The 18755-nt window shown below is 56.1% G+C and overlaps 1 protein-coding gene across 1 annotated transcript in view; it reads left to right on the top strand.

Moving 5' to 3' along the window:
- The first annotated feature begins 4379 nt into the window (after positions 1-4379).
- LOC112117716 (metal transporter CNNM4) overlaps positions 4380-18755 on the top strand; it is a 51262-nt gene continuing 36886 nt past the window's right edge. The window contains exon 1 of the mRNA XM_024215758.2: positions 4380-5751. Coding sequence (XP_024071526.2) covers positions 4458-5751 — 1294 coding nt within the window. The 5' untranslated portion in view covers positions 4380-4457. The remainder of the gene's footprint in view (positions 5752-18755) is intronic.

Here is an 18755-nt window from a genome sequence, read left to right as displayed (position 1 = left end):
CTTGGGTTTCTCTGAACAGAAGTGCCAGTTGTTTCTTCCTAAGGCCAGCTCCTTTGAGAAGCTAAAGGACGCTCCCCTTGGATGTAGCGAGCAGCTCTGACAGGGACTGCCAGCCTGGCTCAGCCCCAGCCTCCGCCAGTGCTCAGTGAACAGGCTGTTGTAGCCTGGCTGTTGGCATTGTTCAGCCCGGATGGGGAACGGGACTGGAACATGCTGCTTTACTGTGGCAAGGCACCTTGAATGATGTCACTTGACTCCCCTTTGTCCAGAGCTCACTCAGGGGTTGTGCAAACCATGTTGCTTACACAGCTCTGCCAATGCCTTTCAAGCCTGAGCTCCAGCACCACCTTGCTGTTCCCGTCCTGGGCTCCCCACGCACCCTGCTCTACTGATGCCCTTCAGAATCCTGACCCAGTTACTCTGGTCCTGCATCCTCACGTAGTCTGCCTCTCCACCTCAAGCCTGACTCACGGCATCCCTTCCTGGTCTCACCTTGGCCCAGCCCTCAGCAGAGGTGGAGAACCAGCCAGACTGATCTCCACCCAGGAGCAGAGCCAGCCAGACTGATCTCCACGTCTGACTTAACCCAGGAGCCCAGCTCTTCAGCAGTGATAGTCAAGGGCTGCATTAGCGTCATGCATCTTCTTGCTCTTTCTGCCTGAGCCCAAAAGCTGAAGAAGTGGGCTGTAGCCCACGAAAGCTTATGCTCTAATAAATTTGTTAGTCTCTAAGGTGCCACAAGTACTCCTGTTCTTTTTGTAGATACAGACTAACACAGCTGCTACTCTGAAGCCTTACAGGGAGTTATCTCTCTGGTCCTTGTTGCTATAGAAACACATTCCAGTGGACCATTGATTTCTGATGGCGAATTTGAGGTTACGGTTCCCAAAGGCAATGCATTAATTACCGCTTGCTTTCCACTGGGCAAGAGCAGGCATGAGACCTGGCTCTTCCTGTTTCCTGAGGTTGGGTAACAGTAGTCTGAGACTGGGGAACAGAAGGAGAGGAGTAGTGTCAGGGCATCTGTAGAAAGGTCAGAGCTGCCCAGCGAGTGATCTCCTCTTCCTGATGTCATCGGGGGCGAAATCACCAGTGCAAGTGAGAGCGACACCAGCCCGAGCGAGAGGAAAATCAAGCCCAGCTGCTCTAGGATCATGCACCTGGCAATGCTGGCAGAAGGAGTTCTTTACGTCCGCCTGGAGTGCCTGAAGGAGCTCCTTGCAGCAATGGGTCCAAATATAGCCAGCACAGAGCCTGTGTTTATAGAAGGCCCTCGTGCTAGTCTGTGTGATCATTAAAGTCACGGGGAACTTTTTCTGGCTGGCAGATAGAGCCTTGTTGGAAACTTTAAACTAGAAATCCATTTCCAGTCTTAAAAAGGGATATTCCTCCACTGTTAACATGCACTGGGTCCTTCTGATAGAGTTGCAGTGGGTTATTATTGTAAGGCACCATAGCAGTCACTAGGAGGAGGAGACAGCTCTGGTTAAGTGGAGCAAACATAATGCTGGGCATCAGGACTCCTGGGTTCTACACCTGCCTCTGCCTTGTGCCCTTTCTGTGAGTCCATCACTGTTGCAGGGCCCAGAACAAACCCTGGCTGCAGCCTCTGGCAGAAGAGAGGAATAAGAACTGGTTTCCTTGTCCCCTGGAAAAGCTGCATGAAACCCCTTGCTGGAGGTGAAGAACTGGGGCTGGATTACAGTGCCTGCCCTGGGATCATTACATTGTTTGTGAGCTATGCAGGCTGCCCAGCCAGGCCATTCCCACACACTGGCTTGTCTCTGACTCACTAGGTTTTGTTTGGTTGCATCATACACTGACATGAGTCTCCTGGAGTGCTCTAACCCCAAGCTCACCTGGTAATTGAGCACTGACACTCTGGGGTTCGGTGAACCAGCCAACTAATCACTAGCCCCACAGAATTGTCTTCATCCAAACATCCCATCACGTCCCCACACAGGCCGGCTTTGTGCAACTCAACCGTATTCAGCTGGTAGGCTCCAATAGCTGCACAGTGACTGGGCAGAGCCGTTAAGGGCCATGGGCCATTTAAAAATACTGGGGAACTAATCATTCAGGGTCAGGTTGAGCTGATCTGATGCACCTGGCAGGGCTGTTGCCCTTCTCTACTAGCTACCTGGGGCCAGCACCGAAGAGGGACTTTGCTCAACAAGGCAGCATCAAAGCTTTTAAAGGAGAAGGGCGCTCTGTGCTGAGCTGGCTAAACTCTTTATGTATTAAAGTGCTCTGAGCAGAACAAGCTTCCGTCGCTCAATATTCAGTCCGAGATGGGAACTGCCGGTACTTGGGCAAATGATCCAGGTTTGGCTGGGGCTGTCTGAGTGCCTTTGGGCCATCTGCCGAGATGCTTTTATTAGTGACTTCTTGTACATCTGTCCTATTCACTGACTCCTGACCTATCGCCGCCCGCCTCTCTGCCTCCTGGGATGGAGGTACGAGGCATGTTACCTAGCCAGGGCTGTTTGTTCCCCGGGGGTGGAGGTGCAGCCTCCTGGCAGAAGTCAGCATGTCTTAGCCCCGTTCCAAAGTCAGTCATTACATTCCACCTCTTTACATCCCTCCTGCAGTTTATCTGGGGATAGAATTTCCTTCAACTTCCTTCTTACAGCCTGATTTGAACCAGGCTGTCTTCAAATCCCCTTTAAAGGGAGTTGAGGATGGTCAGTACTGCACAGACTTGGGCCCCTAAACTGTTCCTAGCGTTACTATGAGCTGTTAAACAGCTCAGACGTTCCACCCCAGGGGTAGCTGCATTTCAGGCTTGGTGGGAGTGACCCCTGTGTGCTTTGTATAACAGTTTGCAAAGCAGTCTGGGATCCTCCAGGGATGGAGTACACTCTAGAAATGCAAGATATTTATAGACCTCCTCACATGCCAGCATTATCCAGCGGCAGGGTGCCAGGTGCACAATGCAGGTTTTCTCTGATGCCACAATAGGGAGCTCTTTCTGCATGCTGTTTGGAGGACAATCGCCTCTGCTGTAATGTGTCTGTTAAAAAACCCACCACAAGGAATGCAAAGAAATGCACCTTGGAAAACAAAATCCCAATTATACATATCAAATGACAGGGTCTAAATTAGCTGTTACAACTCAAGAAAGAGATCCTGGAGTCATTGTGGAGAGTTCTCTGAAAACATCCACTCAATGTGCAGTGGCAGTCAAAAAAGTGAACAGAATGCTGGGCATCATTAAGATAATAAAACAGAAAATATCATATTGCCTCTATATAAATCCATAGTACGCCCACATCTGGAATAATGCGAGCAGATGAGGTCGCCCCATGTCAAAAAAAGATATATTGGAATTGGAAAAGGTTCAGAAAAGGGCAACAAAAATGATTAGGGGTATGGAACGGCTTCCGTATGAGGAGAGATTAATAAGACTGGGGCTTTTCAGCTTGGAAAAGAGACGACTAAGGGGGGATATGACAGAGGTCTATAAAATCATGACCGGTGTGGAGAAAGTAAATAAGGAAGTGTTATTTACTCCTTCTCATAACACAAGAGGGATTGAAGGCTGCAGGATGGCGCTGGGCAAGCCGCCACGGTGTTGGTCCCCTTCCTGTGGTTACTGACTCCTGTGTTTTATGGCAAATTGTAAAAGTCATGAATCAACAAAGGGAAACAAGGGGCAAGGAGAGGAAAATTCCATGTGGTGGGAGGGTCACGGTGTGAGCTGAGGGGAGGGGGGGGGCGCTCAGGGGCATGATTCCCCTGCTGCGCCCTAGAGAGTATCATCATGTCCCTCTGAAGGGGCTTAGCCCCCATGTTAACTATGGGATAGCATCTTACACCCGGGGCGGGGGGGGGGGCAGAGAGGCCTAGGCATGGCAGGGCTGCCCCAAAGGACACCCCCCCTTCCCTACCCCCAAAGAATCACACTCTGCCCCATACACCCCCTCCCCTAAAAAATCCTCCCCCACCCCAAAAATCCTCCCCCTGCCTCATAACCCCCTCCCCCACTGCCCCAAAAATCATCCCCCTGCCTCATAACACCCCACAACCCCCCCAAATCATCCCCCTGCCCCATAACACCCCACCATCACCGCCCCCACCACCCCGAGAATCGCCTCCCACCCCGCACATGGGGGGCCCCCCCGCAGCCGCGAACTCCTGTCTCCACTCCCAGGACGGGGCGGCGACGCCCCCTTAATGCTCCCCAGCCCGGCGCCTCCTTAAGGGGAGCAGGGGGCGTGGCCCGGGGCGTGGCCGGGGCGCGGGGGCGTGGCCGCGCGGCGGGTGACGTGCGCGCCGCCAGCCCAGCAGCGGGCGTTTGTGCCTTGCGAGCGGGCGAGGCGCGGGGCGAGCGGAACATGGCGCCGGGCTGCGGCGGGGGCGCGGCGGCGGCGCTGCGGGCGCTGCTGGGGCTGGCGCTCGCGCTCCCCCTGGCGGCGGGGCCGGGCCCGCCCGACAGCAGCAGCGTGATCCTGGGCATGCGGCTGGAGGGCACCAGCAAGCCGGTGGCCGCGGCGCCCGACGGGGGCGTCATCCAGGTGACCGAGGACAGCCAGGTGCAGCTGCGGCTCTTCGGGCTGGACATCGGGCCACACACCGGGGCGCTGGTGGCCTTCGCCGAGCTGGGCCTCAGGGCCGGGGCCAGGGCCGGTGCCAACGCCAGCTCCGACGCCCGCGCCGACACCAACACCAGCTGCCCCGTGCACACCCAGGACCTGGTGGTGCAGCCCCACATGAACGACACGCACAACACCTCGGGGGTGCTGCACGTGCAGGTGCAGCCCCTGCGCAAGAACGAGCAGGCCAAGATCTACGTGTTGTGCACCAAGCGCGGCCCTGGCCAGCCCTGGGTGCGGCATGAGGGCAGGGACGGCCGCCTCATGGTGGTGGAGGAGAAGAAGTCGCTGCTGCCCCTCTGGTTCCAGGTCATCCTCATCCTCTGCCTCCTGGTGCTCTCCGGCATGTTCAGCGGCCTCAACCTGGGCCTCATGGCGCTGGACCCCATGGAGCTGCGCATCGTGCAGAACTGCGGCACCGACAAGGAGAAGCGCTACGCCCGCAAGATCGAGCCCATCCGCAGGAAGGGCAACTACCTGCTCTGCTCCCTGCTGCTGGGCAACGTGCTGGTGAACACCACCCTCACCATCCTGCTGGACGACCTGATCGGCTCCGGCTTCGGCGCCGTCATCGCCTCCACCATCGGCATCGTCATCTTCGGCGAGATCGTACCGCAGGCGCTCTGCTCCCGGCATGGCCTGGCCGTGGGCGCCAACACCATCGGCATCACCAAGTTCTTCATGCTGGTGACGTTCCCCCTCTCCTTCCCCATCAGCAAGCTCCTGGACTGCATCTTGGGCCAGGAGATCGGCACCGTCTACAACCGCGAGAAGCTGGTCGAGATGCTGAAGGTGACGGAGCCCTACAACGACCTGGTCAAGGAGGAACTCAACATGATCCAGGGAGCGCTGGAGCTCCGGACTAAGACAGTGGAGGATGTCATGACCCCACTCCACGATTGTTTCATGATCAATAGTGACGCCATCCTGGACTTCAACACAATGTCGGAGATCATGGAGAGCGGCTACACCCGCATCCCCGTCTATGAGGGGGAGCGCTCCAACATCGTGGACATCCTCTATGTCAAGGACCTGGCCTTTGTGGACCCCGACGATTGCACCCCCCTTAAGACCATCACCAAGTTCTACAACCACCCGGTCCATTTCGTCTTCCACGACACCAAGCTGGATGCTATGCTGGAGGAGTTCAAAAAGGGTAAGCCAGCCCAGGTTGGGTTCTGCTTGCTCCGCTATTGTCTTGGGGCTGGGCTGGAGCACTAGGGCAGTAGGTGTGCGGCGTTCGTGGGCCGATGGAGGAATGCCAAGGGGCTGTCACTAGCGGGAAAGTGAGAAAGGAAATTCTAGGCTGACCATCACTGGAGTCTGAGCTGGGCCCTGTGGAGATGAACTAGATGGCACCTAGTAGGGGCAACATGTCCATCTCCAACTTCTGCAGCTCCCAGGGGAAGGGTTGCACTCCTTCCCGACTGTTTAGCAGCAAGGATATTTAAAACCGAGCATTGCGGGGGAGGGAGAGACTTCTATTTATATTGCGAGGAGGCAAATTCTGTTCAACGCAAAAATTTAGAAATACTTTGTCTGCAAAAAAGGCTGGTTTGTTCTCTGATCAGCAGCCCCAGAGACCCATTCGTGGGCACTGATGGATTCCTTAGGCCCCAGATGGAGGTTTTAGTCTAAAAAGTTGCCGAAAGCTAATATTTACATAAAATATTATATATGCACACAGCCTTTGTTTGGGGTTTTATTGATATCTGGAGCTAACCACTTCCCCACGTGTTTGCAACCCAAACATTGCAGGACCTGCTAAAGCAGAGAACCTGAAAGTGAAACTGCTGTAGGAGTGCCAATGAAATTGAGGAATCTGTTGTCCCAGTGGAATGAAATGCAGAAAGAAAACAAAGCAGTGGGGGGAGGGGGAAGTTGTGGCTCCGGGGGGTCAGTTTAGTTTTTTTTTATCATTTTGGATGTTGTTAGCCCAAGGAAGGAAATGTCTTTACTCAAATACGGGGTTTTTAACTTGGTGATGTCTCTTTGATTCAGACTGGGGGTGATTTTCTCATTTGTGTCTGAGCATTCCTGGTGCCGGGTGAGCCAAGTGCCTGTCAGAGACTCGGGGTTCAGCCAGGCTGAAAGGGGGGGGTCCAAGGCAGAAGTGTTCCCCCTCATGCTGTCCCTTAGATGGCAGTCCTGTGTAATGTGCTGGGGGTGTGTGTCCCCATGTTCAATCTGCAGCTCGTGTTACTGTGTAAACCAGAAAGTCAAAGCAACAAATTGCTTGTACGCCCCCTCCCACCCCTCCAGCAATGGCAGTGCTCATAGCTTCTAATCACTCTCTAGCCCCAGTATATGTGGGGCAGGACTTGACCCCACCAGCCGTGCAGTGACCGGGACAGTGACTAGCTTTGCTCTCCAGCTTAGCGGGAAGAGACACCAACAAGCCAGGAAGCACTGCTGGTTGTTAGCTGATCTCTTTCCAGGATAACAGCGCTTGCAGGGGGCACCGGGCACCAGGGTCACTCCGCTGGGCCCAGTGGTTCCGGTCGGCAGACTCAGGGCCCTGGCAGTGGGCTGCAGAGACGCTTTGGAACCGAGTCAGCGCTGGCCCAGAGTCCTGGCAATGCGATGCCTGGTTTGGGGCCTGTGTGCAGTGGGGGGAGGTGTCGCACTCCAGTTCCCGATGGACGGGGTCCAGCCCACCCCACCAGCACCCAGGGACAGTCAGAGCAGCGAGCCCAACATCTGAGCAGGCCATGGAGTCAGAAGTCCCCTCTCACCCCAGGCCTTAGCGCTTTGTTTGTGTCTCCCGGGCCTTTCCTGGGAGTAGCTCTGGCAGGGGCAAGCCCCAAACAGACCGGGATGATCTGTGTTTGTTCTGCGTTGTGGAGGCTTTGTCCCTGCGCTGACCCCACAGCCAGGCTGGCAGGGCTGGGGCAGGCGATACTGCCATGCCTGCAGCCCTGCGGGCCCTGAACTCTGAGGGTCCCACCCCAAGCAGCACGGGGCGAAACTCTGGGACCATGTTTACTGCCTCTGGTTCAGCACCACGGGGCTGTGAGTCTGCAGGGATCACCCGAGCCTGCTGGGGAACCTGGCGGGAACATATTACACGCGTCCCCCTCCCAGCTGAACAGGATCCACTCTCCCTGTTACCCCCCTCACTCCCGAACCACAGGCCCAGCTCACTCACATTGCAGTGAAAGGGACTTTTCCCCTTGCCAGTCCCCTTCCTCCCCAGCCCAGGCAGGCTAGGCAGCAATGGGGGTGGGGAGAGATTTGTTTACTAGAACTGTCGCTGGGGCACTGCCAGTTAACACCTGAAAATCTGGAAGCTGCCACTGTGCCAGAGCCCCGGTGCCCGCCCCGTTCGCCCCTGCGATGGGCACCACGGACACGTGACGTGGGTCTGGTCTGAGGTTGGGACAGGAGCTCAGGTCACTTTCATCTGATCCCTTGTCCCCGCTGGTTTGGTTCTGGCTCCATTGCCTGAAATCCAGACGCACCCTCCCATCTGGGCTGGCTGCAGCTTTTCTGCTCAGCTGGTCCAGGCGTGGTTTGCGCTGCACGTTGGACCCAGTGAACCTGGTTCCCGCCCGCCCCGCCTGGCAGTGGCGAGAGGCTGTCAGGAGTTGGCGCAGTGAGAGCACTTGGGGGAATGGTCACGCGGGTCTCTGGAGTCCCCGTGCCCCAACAAGAGCCTGTGCAGGCGTGCATCCCTGAGACACTGGTGTGTGTGTTCTGGGGCCGAGGACACGGGGCAGGTCACACCCCGGCCACGCTACCCCCTTGACAGCAGGCAGGGCCTCAGTCCAGCCAGCTGAAAACCTCGCTGAGCTACAGCTCTGGCCACAGACTTCCCTGGCGGGGGAGGAGAGGGGTTATGAGCCCCCGAATGTCAATACCCCCAATCTCTTCCCCCCCCCACACACACACTTAAAAAACCTAAGTCAAGGAATTAATGGCTAAGCTGCAGATTTACTCAGCCCTGCCTGCTGGACAGGACGGTGGCTCGTTAAAGCACAGACTCAACCTCCCACTGGAGCCTCTTGCTGCTTTTTTGAATTGTTTGGGGGACATAATTGGCCCAGGGTTGAGCCCGTGTGAAGATCAAGCTCCTTTCTCCTCCCCCCGGAAATTGGTCCCATGAGGGCGGGCTGAGGCCCCTGGCAAAGTCAGGGCTCTTCTGCCGACTCGCAGGGGTCCCTGAGCAAGTTCCCACCCTCTCTGTGCCCAGCGACCCAGAGCCCTCTCTCAGGGAGCAAGTGCTCGGAGATCCTCGCATGGGTGGGGCTAGGGAGGGGCCATGGGTTAATGTCCGTGACTGAGGGTCTGTCCACACCCGCGGCTGGCCAGTCTCGTGGGGCGTTTGGGCCAAGGGGCTGTTTAACTGCAGCGTAGATGTCCTAGGACCCTGCAAGGCAGGAGGGTCCCAGACCTCTAACAGCCCCACAGCCCAGGCCAGCCGTGGGGGTGGAATTGCCATGTGGGGACCCTGCTGTGCCCACTAGGAGAACATACTCACTTTGTAGGGGGCTGTGGGGGCTCTTGCAGGGTTTCTGTCCCTTTACCCCTGGGGCCTTGTGGGGCAGGGGCAGGGGCTCCTCGCTCCAGCTGTGGCTGAAGCTTTCTTGCCCCCATGCCCTGCACCTTGAGAGCAGCACAAAGCACCTGCCCCCCGGGGCTGCTCCAGGGTGCAGCCAGCCCCTGGTGGGCTGAGGGTCTCAAGAGCCTGGCTCTGCTCTCCCTCGATGCAGCCTGTCACTCTGCCAATCAACTGCTGGGCTAGCTGACGTTCTCCGAGCTTGGCCCTCAAGGGGAGATGAAAGGCCTTGAACAATAAATAGCCTCTTGCCTTTGGCTTTCCCCTCGGGTGCAGAGAGCACGCAGCCTGCAAGCCACTGTATGTGAACACCGGTTCCTCCTCCCCCCTCTGCCCCGGCCCCGCTGACGCGTCTGCATTCCGGTGACAGCTCCTGCCGAAGGAATGGATCTCAGTGGGCGAAAGCTTTTCAGTTCACATTAAGATCCTCCTCCATCATCACATCTGGCACCTTTTTATGTCACCCCACCACTGCCTGCCCTCTTTGTCACCCCCGCATTCTTCTTTGGGCACTGATCCATACCTCCATTAGAGCTCCTTGCCCTGCTCCATCCCTGTATTGATTACATCCCTTGCCATCGGTCTGGGAACATCCGCCCCATCCGCTCGTCACCACAATGTTTATCTGGCCCCCATGGTGGTAGCATCTGAGTGTCTCACAATGCTCCCTACACTGATCTTTTCAGCGCCATGAGGCTGGGCAGTGCTGTTCTCCTGCTTTACAGACACCGAGCAGGGGCCCAGAGGGACTAAGTGACTTGCCAAGGTCACACAGGGAGTCTGTGGCAGAGCAGGGGATTGATCCGGGTCTCCCAAACTCCAGCCTGGCTCCCTGACCTCTGGCCTGTCTAGCCAAAGTCTGGGTTCTTTGCACATTCAGTTCTCTCCTCTCCAGTCTCTCCTCTATTCTGTGCCGTTTCCCAGTCCAGCCTGTCCTCCCCTTTCCACACCGCTCTGTGGGCCTTCAGAAAAGAGATCTGGTGAATTTCACTTTGCTGCTGGCTCCTGGAGCAGAGCAGCAAAGCCAAGGATGGGTGCTGGTGACCTTTTCCGGCTCGTCCTCGGCCACTTTCAGCTGTGCCCTGAAGAAGGAGACTTCGTTTCTCTTGCACCTTCAGATGTACCTCAGATCGCTGTGAATCAGCCTTGCAAAATCAGCCATAGCCCAGGGTCAAAAACCAGCGTGCACTGGTGAATATTTGTATTAACATTGCAAATCACTCCTCACCTGTCCAGTTCCTGGTCCTGGGTCAGGCAGGAAAGTGGAAGCTCACAGAGCATCTGTAAATACTATTTACTCTTCTAACGCCATCCTAAAGTCCTGCAGGAGCATTTCTTTTCCCTCATGTTGCAGTGAGTTCCACAGGCTGAATCTGCACTGGCATGGGGAAGGGCACAATAGATCACTGTTAAACTGCTTGACTTCATCAGCTGTCCCCCTGCTCTCCTCTCTTGGGGCTAACAGCATGGTGGCATCTTCCGTCCTGTCTCCATAGTCCCTAGCCTGCAAGGTTACTGTCAAATCCCCCCACACTCTTCTCTTCTGCAGACTAAACAAGCCCGGTTCCTCTCCTCATAAGTCATGTGCCCCAGCCCCCTACTCCTTTTTGTTGCCCTCCGCTGGACTCTTTCCAATTTTCCCACATCCTGGTGTGGGGTCCAAAACTGGACACAGTACTCCAGATGAGGTCTCACCAATGTTGAATAGAGGGGAATGATCACATCCCTCGATCTGCTGGCAAAGCTCCTACTAATGCAGCCCAATATGCCGTTGGCCTTCTTGGCAACAAGGGCACACTGTCGACTCATATCCAGCTTCTTGTCCACTGTAACCCCTAGGTCCTTTACCAAACACCCGTCTGGGAGCTCGCGGGGTCAGAAGGTCTGGGAGGAGGATTGCCCCGCTCAGCCTTTTGGGTGGGCACGTTCCGACTCCTTTTGAGTGAGCTCAGGCAGAAGTGTGGGCTGGATGCAGGAACGGGGGGCTCTGGCTATGCAGACTGGATGGTCAGAAGGGATCACTGTGATCATTGCGTCTGACCCCTGCTGGCTCTGTGAAATCCTGCCTTCAGGGCAGCAGGAGAAGGGGCCGTTTCCGAGGCAGTATTTGGCCTGCGAGTTGCTGGGCGGGCGGTGGCCGGAGCCGTCGGCTGGGCAGGGTCTGGTGCTGTGGAGGACCGACGATCTGCAGAGAACTGGCCGATCACCTAGCGATAGTAATAACCACAGGCCCAGCTCCTCTCCTTGGGCCTGATGCAAAGCCCATTGGGTCCCTGGGAACCTTTCCATTGGCCTCAGGGGGCTTTGGATCAGGCCTCCCTTTCCAGTTGCATGGAGACACTGTCACACACTGGCGGCTTCCTGGGTGCTGCTTCCATGTGAGCAGTTGCTGCTGCTGCCCCAGGGCTTGTTGTGTGAGGAGGGGAGGTGGGAGGCGGGAGGCGCCCACCTGACGATCTGTCACAGAATGCGCCGCCCGCGGTGAGGTGAGAAGAGGCCTGGCTGAGTGGGCAGAGTGCAGGTGAGACAGGCCAAAGCGTGCAGCACCCAGAGGGGCGCCCGGCTTCCCTGACATGTCCCGTCCCAGCCAGGGCAGCTGGCGCCATGGTGGGTTCTGCTCTCCTTCCTCTCCGCCTGCATCTCACCTGACGTCAGCACACAGCGCGGAGACTCGCTAAAGCTGGAAATCCAGGCAGGCTGCACCGTGTCCGGACGGTGCTTTAATCCTTCCCACCCTCCCTGAGCTCCAGCCTTGCGTGGGTGCACCTTGTTATACTCCCCCAGCTGCCCCGCTCCGGGAGGAGGAGATGGAGGGGCAGCTTCTGCTGTCACAGCCCCCTGATAACACTCGCCACCCAGGATTGCTCCTGACCTGCCCCCGACCTGCAGAGTTTGCTCCAGTCCACCTCAGCCGAACGTGGTGTGCGGGGCCGAGAATGAGATCAGTCCCTCTGCCACGGGCAGATCCCTCCTCCTCCCAGCTCTAGGGGCTCTGGGTCCCCGGAGTGCAGTATTCCTCAGCACACGGAGCCTTGTGTCAGCAGGGGGCGAACGAAGCCTCGGCTGTATCTGCATAACGAATACACTGTGCGTTCCTTCGGCCAGGACGCGCTGAGCTGGGGGTCTTCCCTGGTTAAAAACAGCTAATAGTGCTTCTGATGATGATCAATGATCTGGAAGAAAACAAAATCATCCCTGAGAAAGCTTGCAAGTGACACACACATGGCAGGAGTGGTAAATAGCGACGGGGCCAGGGTGAGGCTACAGAGTGATCTGGATCGTTGGGTGAGCTGGGCGCAAGCTGTGTGTGCTTTAATACGGCTATGTGTAATTGTGCACGTCTGGGAACAAGGCTGGGGACTCTCTCCTGGGAAGCAGGGACTCTGGAATTGGCTGGACTTGAGCTCCCAGGGCGATGCTGTGGCCAAAAGAGCTAATGCAATCGTGGGATGCGTAATCGGGAATCTCGAGAAGGAGCAGAGAGGTGATTTTCCCCCCATTTGGCACTGGTGCGACCGCTGCTGGGATCCGGTGCCCAGTTCTGGTGCCCACAATTCAGGAGGGATGTTGGTGAATTGGAGAGGGGGCAGAGAAGAACCACGAGAATGATTAAAGGATTAGAAAACCTGCCTGAGAGTGACAGACTCCAGGAGCACAACGTATTTCGCTTACCAAAGAGAAGGTTCAGGGGTGACTGGATCACAGCCTATAATTATCTACACGGGGAGCAAAGATTTCATTAACAAGCTCTCCAGTCTAGCAGCAGAAGGCCTAACGTGATCCAATGGCTGGAAGTTGAATCTAAGCAAATTCAGACTGGAAATAAGGCGTAAATTTTTAACAGTGAGAGTCACTAATCACTGGAACAACTTAGCAAGGGTCATGGTGGATTGCATCATTGGCAGTTTTCAAATCAAGACTGTCTGTTTTTCTAACAGAGCTGCACTAGGGATTATTGTGGGGCACATTTCTGGCCTGTGCTCTGCAGGGGGTCAGACAAGATGGTCTCTTCTGGCTTTGGAAGCTTTAGTGTGGGACCCTAGGGAGCTGCATGGAGAAAGGCGCATGACTTGGGGTCCTGGGATTACGGCGAGGACGGAAAGATGGAATTGAGAAAAGCTTTCTGCCAGTGAGGTCTGTTAGACTTTCAAATCCTCTCCCCATTCCTTGGGGTGTTTAAAGTGTTGGAGAATGGATCTTACAGTGTCTCCTGGGGCCCAGCTGGATGGGACCCAGCGGGGCTGTTTCCGTCTGCGACCCTTGCGAGAGGGAAGTTGGTTCTCAGCCATCAGAGCTGCAGTAACTCACAGCAGGAATTCTATATGGAGCGTTCGGCATCCCGCCCAGGTGCCAGGACAGGGCTCGGATCCATCTGTGGCTGTAACTCCTCCCTTCCCAAAGCGGAAATGGGTGGGACCCCTTCGTCCTGGCGCTGATTGGCTGAGCCAGGGAAAGCGCCCGCGAGCCTGTGGCCGAGGGGGACCTGGCGGTAAAGGCAGCCTGCCCCCAATCCCTGGTTTGTCGTGTGTGTTACAATCCCGGGGGCCCCCTTGTCACTTGTCGGCCAAGCGTCCAGTCCACTTGCACAAACGCCCTGGGTGCCCCCCTCCTGCCCTGTTTAGTTAATGTCTCCCTGCAATTCTCCCCGATTTCCCCCATGCCAGGGGCTCTGTGTGACCCCCCCCCCAAACATGGACCACCTCATGCCTTCCCAAGCCCCCTCCTCTCCCCTCCTCACCGTTGTTATGTGTCTGGGAGTTAAGTCACAGGGTGCTGGCCTGTGAAACCTGGCGTGGGATGGGCAGAGGAGCTCGGCCGCTGTGCTCAGCCCTTGATTGACCATAGATAGTTGCAGAGGTGCTCGAGGCTGGGGCTGTGCTAATGAGCTGGCAGGGGCTCCATGTGGTCCCCAAAGCCCCCTTTTGACTTGTTGATTTTCCCCCCATCGATCCCTAGGACATACCCTGAAATTGTGGCATCGATCGGATGTGGCATCCAGTAGCCATGTTACAGACAGATCCCGGTGTCGCTGCCAGGGCCCAGTGCTACCCCCCCATGCCCACGCACCTAGCCTGGGGCCCCGCTTCGGCAGCAGGAGCAGCGATCCCAAAGAACCGGGGGCTGGAGAGGAGCTGTGCAGGCTGTCGCATTTGACACCCCTCTCCACTGTTATTGGGAGCGCCTGAGTTTCTCTCTGGGGTGAGGCACCCAATGCTAATGTGAGCACCTCTTGCGCCGCTCCCAGTGTCCGTCGGGATCAGGCACCACGTGGACTCCCAGCCCCCTCCCTAGTTGCAGTTGTGTTGCAGAAATAGAAGCGTGTTACTGCGTGGGGCTCAGTACAGCAGCACCGTCTATCCCTCGGACGCCACAAACAGCTGGGCTTGGGCACTGTGTCTCTGTGCCAGCGCCTGCCAGATGGGGCAGCTTTGTTCCTCGTGCCATCAGCCGCCTACCGCGCCACTCTGCCAGCGCCGTTTTCTGTCCTGCAGGGCTGTGCGCGCCCAGCTAGCTGCTGACGAACCAGGCACTATAGCTCTGCTCCCCTTGGTGCCAGGAGCTGCCAGGTTGGGTACCGTGGTTGCTCTGAGGGGTCGTGCCAGAGTAAGGTGGGCAACCTAGAGGAAATACAGGAGGTGGGAAATGTACCCAGCACCTGGTGGGAAGGAAGGTGAAGCTGGTGGCTCTCCCTGATCCCTGCCTGGGGGCGCCACTTCTCAGACTGAGCTTTGGCAAGTAGGGTTCTGAGTAACTGGAAGTCCCTCACCCCACCCTAGGCCTCCTCTGGCTGCTGGAAGGGAGAAGTCGCTTTTTCTCTCCCTCCTGATGAAGCAGGAGAGGTCCCCACTAAGGCAACCCTTCCCCAGCCTCCTGGCTGCTGCTGGTGTGTGTGCACTCCTGTTACTGTCCCCTTCCCTCAGCTTTCTCCTTCAGATCCCCCCTGTAGCCCAGAGCTGGCAGGGGCTGACCCTGATTCCTGACAGATTCCCTGCTGCCTGCAAGGTTCTGAGCAGCCACCGTGAAACTGACCGAAGCTTGTCAGTTTCACTCTGCGGCAGCTTGGGGAGGCATTGCCTGGCTGCAGGTTAGAGCAGGGCTTCAGGGCTAGAAACTGGATTTGTAGCAATGCCTTGCTGGGGCCACCGGCTGCACCCGCTGCTCGGAGCGCATGGGGATTGTCTCTGTTCTCCACTGACGTTTCTGCTGCTCAGGGATGAGAGTTGTTTTCCCTAGGGGTGGGTGGGTGCTTGCTAATCCCCCCCACACCCGCTTCAGGGGCATGCAGCGATCGCCATGGAGGCAGGAGGCTGTCCCCATGGGCAGCATCCCTCAGTGGCCAGGCAGGTGCTGGGTGTTTTCCAGCTCTCCCATGAATCACGTATTGGCCCTGCAGGGTGTGGACTGGCTGGGGCAGCCCTCCGGACGCAGCATGGGTGAATGAGGCTGAGGTTTGGCCTGAGGTGGAGGGTGATGGACAGAGGCTAATGTGGGAGGGGGAGGGATGGGGGCACAGAGAAGCAGATGGGGGTGACAGCAGGCAATGGGGCGGATGTGCCCAGAGGCAGAAAGTTGGTGTCTGAACTGTTGAGGTGGGTCCCTGTCAGTGCCTGGATATGTGTGTGCAAGCTGCTGCAGTCGAGTCAGGGGGAGGAGGGAGGTCAGTGTATGGACCACGGCAGGTCTGTCTTTGTATGGCTACGTGGCTAGAGCCCTAGACTGCACTCAGGGACCTGGATTGTGTTCCTGGCGCTGCCACTATAAGACTCCTCGTGCCTCGGTTTCCCATCTGGGCAGTGGGGAGACTGATGCTGCTGCGCGTTGGGGTCTCGGCCTGGCCAGCGCTAGAGAAAAGCTGTGGGTTGTCCCTGGGAATTCAGCGCTCTCCAAATGCGTTGAGGCTACATGTCGGGAAGATCCGTTTCCCTCTCTCTGCCATGGCTCAGTGCTGAGCGGGTCCCCGTGTGTCACTCCTTGTCAGTGCTGCTGGCGTGCGAGAGCAGGGTGCCAAGACGCGGAGCCTTGCCTCACGGGGGGCATCCCAAGGGGTGAACCGAGAAGTTCGGCAGGGGAAGGGAGAGGAGCTAATTCCGGGGGAGAAGGGCGTGCAGACCCAGGCAGGTGAGAGAGGGCGTTGCTTGGTCTGTGCAAACACCCTGCCAAGGCCGTCTGCCCCATCCCGTGGGGATGGACCTTCCTGCCGGCCCCAGTGTTGTTCCTTTTTATTGTTTTCCTCTCTGCCCGGCAGCAGTCTTTCCAGTGTGGCAGGCTCAGCCAGTGCGGCCGGCAGGGTGAGCGAGCAGGCTCCCTGCTTCCTCGTGGGGAGGGGGCCGAGGGAGGGGGCCGAGGGCCGGGGGTGAATAGGGGAGCCTGGGAAGATTGCCAGCCATGTGGCGATGGCAGACGGAGTCCCGGTCCCACTCCTGACCTCGGGGGAGACGTTTCCTTGCTGTGCCTCTGTGTCCACGTGACCTGTAAAGATAAGGCCCCCACCGCCTCCAGCTAATGTCTGTAAGGTGCAACCCTGGCTGACCAAGGCATCCCTTTGTCCTCCGGCTCGGACTCCTTGCTCCAGAGCGTGGCTGATGTCTCTGGAGAACATTGCAACATGCTCCGGGGCTAAGGTGGCAGCAGTTTCTGTTTTAAAACTGATTTTTGAACCTCTCCCAAATCCACGAACGTCGCGAGTGCGCCACGGGGCCAGGCGAGCGCGGGTGCTGCAAACTGAGGTCACTTGGCAAAGGGGCTGCTGAGATACAGCCCCGCCGCCCCAACCCTTCCTCCAATGCCCTGTTCCCCAGACCTGAGGAAGACTCTGTGTAGCTCGAGCGCCCGTCTCTCTCCACAGAAGTTGCTCCAATAAAAGATCTCGCCTCCCCCACCTTGTCTCTAATATCTTGGGACCGACATGGCCACACCAATGTGGCTTCTAAAATGTCAGCTTTCTGGCCGTCCTTTTGTGCACAAAGACAGAGAAAGATCTATAGGCAAAACGCCCATAAAACTCACCCCACGGGGCTGGTGCTGCGGAGATCCGGCGCCTGGTACCCAGAACAAGCTACAAAGACTCGTCGTTATCAAGTCATTCATCTTTCGTTTCTGGTACGCCGGGCCGTGCATGGAATGCCAGTAGGGTGCAGAGAGAGGCCTCTTCCCAACAGAGCCTGTAGTCTAGGGGAGCATGCACTGAGCTGTGTATTCTGCTAACTGCTGGTCATGTTTTGTGCCCTTCACAACCCTGATTGTCTCTACGTTAGAAATGGGTTAACAAACAACTGTCATCCACATGAGGGTGCACATGGTCACGCTAGCCAGACCCGGAAAGAGCACCCAGATCTGACCGTCCAGGTCTCGTTAACTCAACGCCTTTCGGAATGAATATGCCAAATCTAGAACACGAGATCAGCCAGACTGGGTCAGATCAAAGGTCCATCTAGCCCAGTGTCCTGTCTGCCAACAATGGCCAAGGCCAGGTGCCCCGGAGGGAATGAACAGAACAGGGAAGCATCAAGTGATCCATCCCCTGTCGCCCATTCCCCACTTCTGGCAAACAGAGGCAAGGGACACTCAGAGCATGGGTTTGCAACCCTGACCGTCTTGGCTAATAGCCATTGATGGACCTGTCCTCCATGAACTTATCTAATGCTTTTTTGAACCCTGGCATAGTTTTTGGCCTTCACAACATTCTCTGACAAGGAGTTCCACAGGTTGACTGTGCGTTATGTGGAGAAATACTTCCTTTTTGTTTGTTTTAAACCTGCTGCCTCTTAATTTAAACTAGGTGATCCCTAGTTCTTGTGTTATGTGAAGGAGTAAATAACACTTCCCTATTTACTTTCTCCACACCCATCATGATGTTATAGACCTCTATCATATCCCCACTTAGTCATCTCTTTTAAAAGTCCCAGTCTTTTTAATCTCTCCTCATACAGAAGCTGTTCCGTACCACTAATCATTTTTGTTGCCCTTTGTAACTTTTCCAATTCCAATACATCTTTTTTGAGATGGGGCGACCAGAACTGCACAGTGTATTCAAGATGTGGGTGTACCATGGATTTATATGGAGACAATATGATATTTTCTGTCTTATTATCTATCCCTTTCCTAATGCTTCCTAACCTGTTTGCTTTTTTGACTGCTGCTGCACATTGAGTGGATGTTTTCAGAGAACGCTCCACAATGACTCCAAGATCTTTCTTGAGTGGTAACAGCTAATTTAGACCCCGTCATTTTATAGGTATAGTTGGGATTATGTTTTCCAATGTGCATTACTTTGCATTTATCAACATTGAATTTCATCTGCCAGTTTGTTGCCCAGTCACCAGTTTTGTGAGTTCCCTTTGTAGCTCTTCACAGCCTGCTTTGGACTTAACAATCTTGAGTAGTTTTGTATCAGAGGGGTAGCCGTGTTAGTCTGGATCTGTAAAAAGCAACAGAGAGTCCTGTGGCACCTTAAAGACTAACAGATGTATTGGAGCATAAGCTTTCGGAATACCCACTCCGTCAGACGCATGTAATGGAAATTTCCAAAGGCGGGTATAAATATGCAGGCAAGAATCAGTCTGGAGATAACGAGGTTAGTTCAATCAGGGAGGATGAGGCCC

This window comes from Terrapene carolina, unplaced genomic scaffold (assembly GCF_002925995.2).
Source record: "Terrapene carolina triunguis isolate 2854851 unplaced genomic scaffold, T_m_triunguis-2.0 Scaffold49, whole genome shotgun sequence".
Classification (NCBI taxonomy): Eukaryota; Metazoa; Chordata; order Testudines; family Emydidae; genus Terrapene; species Terrapene triunguis.
This window is presented reverse-complemented; position numbering and strand designations above follow the sequence as displayed.